Source organism: Siphateles boraxobius, unplaced genomic scaffold (assembly GCF_051911475.1).
Source record: "Siphateles boraxobius isolate OS27281-9 unplaced genomic scaffold, OSU_SipBor_1 38, whole genome shotgun sequence".
NCBI lineage: Eukaryota > Metazoa > Chordata > Actinopteri > Cypriniformes > Leuciscidae > Siphateles > Siphateles boraxobius.
The window spans coordinates 290001-295680 of record NW_027509008.1 but is presented as its reverse complement, the minus strand read 5'-3'; the positions used below and the strand labels follow the sequence as shown (position 1 = coordinate 295680).

Below are 5680 nucleotides of genomic sequence, written 5' to 3'. Positions count from 1 at the left end.
CTCCCTCTCTCTCTCTCTCTCTCTCTCTCTCTCTCTCTCCCTCCCTCTCTCCCGCTCTCTCTCTCTCTCTCTAAAGGAATGGAGTGGTGCCGGTGAGTAATTACACAACACTTAATTTCACAATATCTACATTGTTTATTCTATTTAGTTGTATGTTTTATTCTTTGTAAACAAGTGTTGTGTTTCATATGGTTTTATTGAACAATACTGTTCAAATACATAATGTAATATATGTAATATAAACATAATTAACTTTAAGTATTATAACCTGTGATTGTTGTTTTGACACTTTATAGCAGATCAAATCCTTTTTTATTATCGGCCAAAAGACATTTAATCCAAATGTCCAATTAATCTTTAATATTTGGCCACTTCTTTACAGTAGATTTACTGTAATGTCCTGAACAAGAACATGTTCAGAGCGAGGGTTTAAACTTCTACTTTAAAATAAAAATTTGCATATTTAGAAACATACTGATGTATTCTCGTGTGTTGGTGTGGGTTTATAAATGATTTATGTCACAGATCTCATGACGCATATTGATTTCCCAGATGAACGTTAGAATGTAATCCGTGTGTAAATGATAACAGTGCTACACTTCGCTGTGAAACACAAAGCGCATCAGACTTCATATGCACATTATTGAATCCCAAACAGTTCATGTGAAGTAGCATTTACTGTGAACAGAGCCGCTCTGAGACGCTGGAAGAAACATGTAACCTGCTTGTAAATAAGCGCCGTGCTTCATTAGGATAGTTGACCCAAAAATGTAAATTCTGTCAGTATTTACTCTTCCTCATGTTGTTCAACCCCGTAAGACCTTCATTCATCTTCTAAACACGAATTAAGATATTTGTGATTAAATCTGAGAGCTGGATCACTCCTCCATAGGCTTCTAAGGGATTGAAACTTGTTCCCCGAAAAGTTATTAAAGACATCGTTAAAATAGTCCAAGTGACAGTTAAAATAGTACAGTGACTCAATCTTAAGTTTATCAAGCGACGAGAATACTTAACAAGTGTCAATCCCTTAGAAGCCTATGGAGGAGTGATCCAGATTCTGGGTGGTTGCTAGGGTGTTCTGGGTGGTTGCTAGGGCATTGCTAGGGTGTTCTGGGTGGTTGCTAGGCGGTGGCTAGGGTGTTTTGAGTGGTTGCTATGTTGTTGCTAAGCGGTTGCTAGGGTATTATGGGTGGTTGCTAGGGTGTTGCTAGGATGTTCTGGGTGGTTACTATGAGGTTGCTTGGTGGTTGCTATGGTGTTTCTAGGTGGTTGCTATGGTGTTTCTAAGTGATTGCTAGGGTGATCTGGGTGGTTGCTAGGGGGTTGCTAGGGTGTTCTGGGTGGTTGCTATGATGTTGCTAGGTGGTTGCTAGGCTATTCTGGGTGGTTGCTAGGCAGTTGCTAGGGTATTCTGGATGGTTGCTAGGGTGTTTCTAGGTGGTTGCTAGGGTGTTCTAGGTGGTTGCTATGGTGTTCCTTAGGTGGTTGCTAGGGTGTTCTGGGTGGTTGCTATATATTAATTAGTGTTCTGAAGATGAAAGAAGGTCTTACGGGGTTGAAAACATGGAGAGTAATTACTGACAGAATTTTCATTTTTGGGTGAACTATCCCTTTAAACACGCAGCACGTATATTTATTTCATTATCATATGCAGTAAAATACAGAACATGTAATGCAAGCATTTTAAAAGGTTATACCACTAACTCAACTCCGTCATGCTGATATCGCAAGACCGCTTTTCACCTTAATTTCACCTCGTCACACCCATGCTAGAGATCCTTGTCTGTCATCTGAACTCTCTGTTTCTCACGTGTGTGTGTGACTGAAGATCGGCTCCTGCCTCGGCTCAGACTCCACACTGTTCTCCATCGGCAGGACGTGTGTGTGCGTGTGAGGCTGTGTGTTCGTCCTCTGCGTACGTACAAGACTATCTTATCAGTGATTACCACTGTCTGTTTATAACTTACTGACTTCATCTTTTCTGTCTTTTGTTTATAGTGGAAAATGAAACGCTGAAGATTGACTTCAGTGACTCTGAAACTGATGACTCCCACACACTGCTCCTGCTCATGTGGAAACACAACAGTGTTCTCTGGGTAAGTCTCAGGCCAACTCACCTTTATTAGGTTTAGTTTGGGTCGAACTACTGCAAGACTAGACCAGAGGCAAATCTTGGTTTTATTCAGGGCTTTTATTGTGAACATTAAGTCTCAACTCAACAAGTTGTGTCAAGGCGCAGGTCCACCATCTGATCTGCATACGGCCCGGATCCGGCTTGTTACATCATGTGTTATGGTCGTGTCTAGGCGCAGGTCCTCCATCTGATCTGGATACGGCTCGGATCCGGCTTATTACATCATCCGTTGTGGTCGTGTCTAGGTGCAGGTCCACCATCTGATCTAGATACGGCCCGGATCTGGCTTCTTACATCATGTGTTATGGTCGTGTCTAGGCACAGGTCCTCCATCTGATCTGGATACGGCCTGGATCCGGCTGATTACATCATGTGTTGTGGTCGTGTCTAGGTGCAGGTCCTCCATCTGATCTAGATACGGCCCGGATCCGGCTTGTTACATCATGTGTTATGGTCGTGTCTAGGCACAGGTCCACCATCTGATCTGGATACGGCCTGGATCCGGCTGATTACATCATCCGTTGTGGTCGTGTCTAGGTGCAGGTCCTCCATCTGATCTAGATACGGCCCGGATCCGGCTTGTTACATCATGTGTTATGGTCGTGTCTAGGCACAGGTCCACCATCTGATCTGGATACGGCCTGGATCCGGCTGATTACATCATCCGTTGTGGTCGTGTCTAGGTGCAGGTCCTCCATCTGATCTAGATACGGCCCGGATCCGGCTTGTTACATCATGTGTTATGGTCGTGTCTAGGCGCAGGTCCACCATCTGATCTAGATACGGCCCGAATCCGGCTTATTGCATCATCCGTTGTGGTTGTGTCTAGGCGCAGGTCCACCATCTGATCTAGATACGGCCCGAATCCGGCTTATTGCATCATCCGTTGTGGTTGTGTCTAGGCACAGGTCCACAATCTGATCTAGATACGGCCCGGATCTGGCTTGTTACATCATGTGTTGTGGTCGTGTCTAGGCGCAGGTCCTCCATCTGATCTGGATCCGGCCCGGATCCGGCTGAGTTGGGTACACATAAACAGAGAGACTAATACTAGCGTAGATGCCATTCTTCTTATGATGTAGCGAGTACATCAGGTGTTATAGGAAGTGTTCCCGGTTCCGGCTGACCTAATCTGTGCAGCCAAATAATCAATTACCTGATTTGAATTACAGAAAATTATATTGTTCTATGTGTATGCCAAGTTAAAGAGATGTATTTTTAGTCTAGATTTAATCTGACAAGAGTGTGTCTGCTTCTCAAACAATGCTAGGAAAGCTGTTCCAGAGTTTAGATGCTGTTCCAACATTTGGTTGCAAGTGATTAGCTTCACAGAACACACTAACCACATGTATTCTTTTTGCAAGTGGAGCTGGACTTTATGTATTTTGTGCAGTTTTGTTTACGAGTTTCAAGGCTGAATGAACGTCACACTCCAAGCGCAATTTTGCATCAAATACGTTGAGACGGATGATTAACGTTCTGCAGAAAACACAAGGAGCGTTATGCTGTTGCTTTGTTGATAAACCTATTTATTTTGCTTTAAAGGAAAATGGTTAGTTGCATGCTGTTATTTGTGTTTTTTTGCGCTGCTGTCTACGATTAGACTTATTTGTGAATCACAACCCTGCGGTAGAGAAACACTGGTCGAGTAAATGCAACGGATCATTTTAAATGAATGCTGTTGGTTTATAGCAGGGCTTTTCAAACTGGGGTCCAGGGAACGTCTCGAGGAAAAACTGTAAAACCCAGCTGAATCATTTACTGTCTGCACTAACATTGATCAACCTCAAAGTATACTCTGATTTTTATGTGTGTGGCAGTGTATGAGTATGTTTCATCATTCATGTTTGAACATGCCCCTGTATTTGCACTCTGTTCAAACATAGTGCACTTTGACGGGTTACAATGTACAGATGTACACATAGACAGTGTTCATGTAAAGAAAACATTGCACACATAGATGCTAATTTTTGAACTGAACTTTGTGACTTTTCCTGCTACTCTCAGGGCCCGATCGTACACACCGGTGCAATGCGCGGCGCAAGTGTGTATTGCGTTTCAGCCCGATTCAGTTTTCATTTTCACGTCCTGCACCGCCTTGTTTAAAGAGCAAATGCATTTGTGCCCATCTGTGCCCCATGGGCGGCTGGTCTGAAGACCAGGTGTGTGTTCAGGAGCATTTGCTGGCGAGTTGTAGGGCTGGGCGGTATATCGAGTTTGTACAATATATCGATATGTTTTTTCCCCACGATATGGAATGAGGCAATACCGTTTATATCGATACAGTAGTTTGATACGAGCACATCTGAAAAATAGTGGAGTACGCAGTGTGAGCTCCTGCAGTGAAAGAACAGTACAATTTGTCCTAAACATGACACAAGCTTATTAAGCGCTTCAAAATAACTGGTAAGATAGTTAACAAGTTTAAAGCAGCTTGCCCTGTCAGATGCTCGGACAGATAGCCTACTGTTAGTGACTGAAAGATAAATACTGGCGCTGTTTAATGCGTTGGAGACGTGGTGCTTTCCTCAGTGCTTAACTTACATTTCACACGTATATTCTCCATCTGTAAATGTTCAAACAAATCAAACAAATGTGTCCATTTCACTGTCAGGAGAGGACGAGCTTCTGCAAGTGAATCTCCGCTAAATTTCAAGCTTCCGTGAATGAGCGCCGCCGCACGCATGTGCGCCTAACAGACGAGCACAATAGAAGAGTAGCGCAATAATTCTGACTAAAATACATATTACTAAAATATTTGTTGTTGGAGACAATAAATGTGCCATATGTGGAATTTTAAACCTACAAGTATATTTTTATGAAAGTGAGCATTATAATCGGGTAATCAAATGCAGGCTAATATAATTAATTTGTGCTTTTGTTTTAATTTTAATTTTTAGTTTAGCCTTTAGTCATTTTTAAAAACAAAAGCATTAATTTTGTTTTTAGTTTGTAATGTTACAAAGTTAGAATGTAATGTGATTTTAACCACCTTTTTGCACATAATATATTGCATAGCCTACATTACATTCCCTATTTGTTTCCATATCCTTCAATATCATTGTTTGGATATCATTGAGCAGGATGTGAAATAACATTTTTTTTTGAATAAATACATTTTCTTTATCCAAATAGAAAAACGTAGAAAGTACCGAGATATATATCGTATATCGCCATTTAACCAAAAAATACCGAGATATGATTTTTTGGCCATATCGCCCAGCCCTAGCGAGTTGCTATTTTGAGGAGCTGAAAAACACTGAGCCATTGACTAACTGAAACTGCTCTAAAGTCAATGGTGCAGTGTTTATTTTGTTACACACACACACACACACACACACACACACACACACACACACACACACACACACACACACACACACACACACACACACACACACACACACACACACACACACACACACACACATTCTGCTTATTACACACACTCTGCTTATTACACACACACACACACACACTCTCTGCTTATTACACACACACACAATCTTCTTATTACACACACACACACACACTCTGCTTATT

General features: G+C 42.0%; 1 protein-coding gene across 1 annotated transcript in view; it reads left to right on the top strand.

Moving 5' to 3' along the window:
- The first annotated feature begins 1574 nt into the window (after positions 1-1574).
- LOC143703142 (uncharacterized) overlaps positions 1575-5680 on the top strand; it is a 27550-nt gene continuing 23444 nt past the window's right edge. Inside the window, exons 1-2 of the mRNA XM_077197252.1 lie at positions 1575-1918; positions 2002-2099. Coding sequence (XP_077053367.1) covers positions 2073-2099 — 27 coding nt within the window. The 5' untranslated portion in view covers positions 1575-1918; positions 2002-2072. The remainder of the gene's footprint in view (positions 1919-2001; positions 2100-5680) is intronic.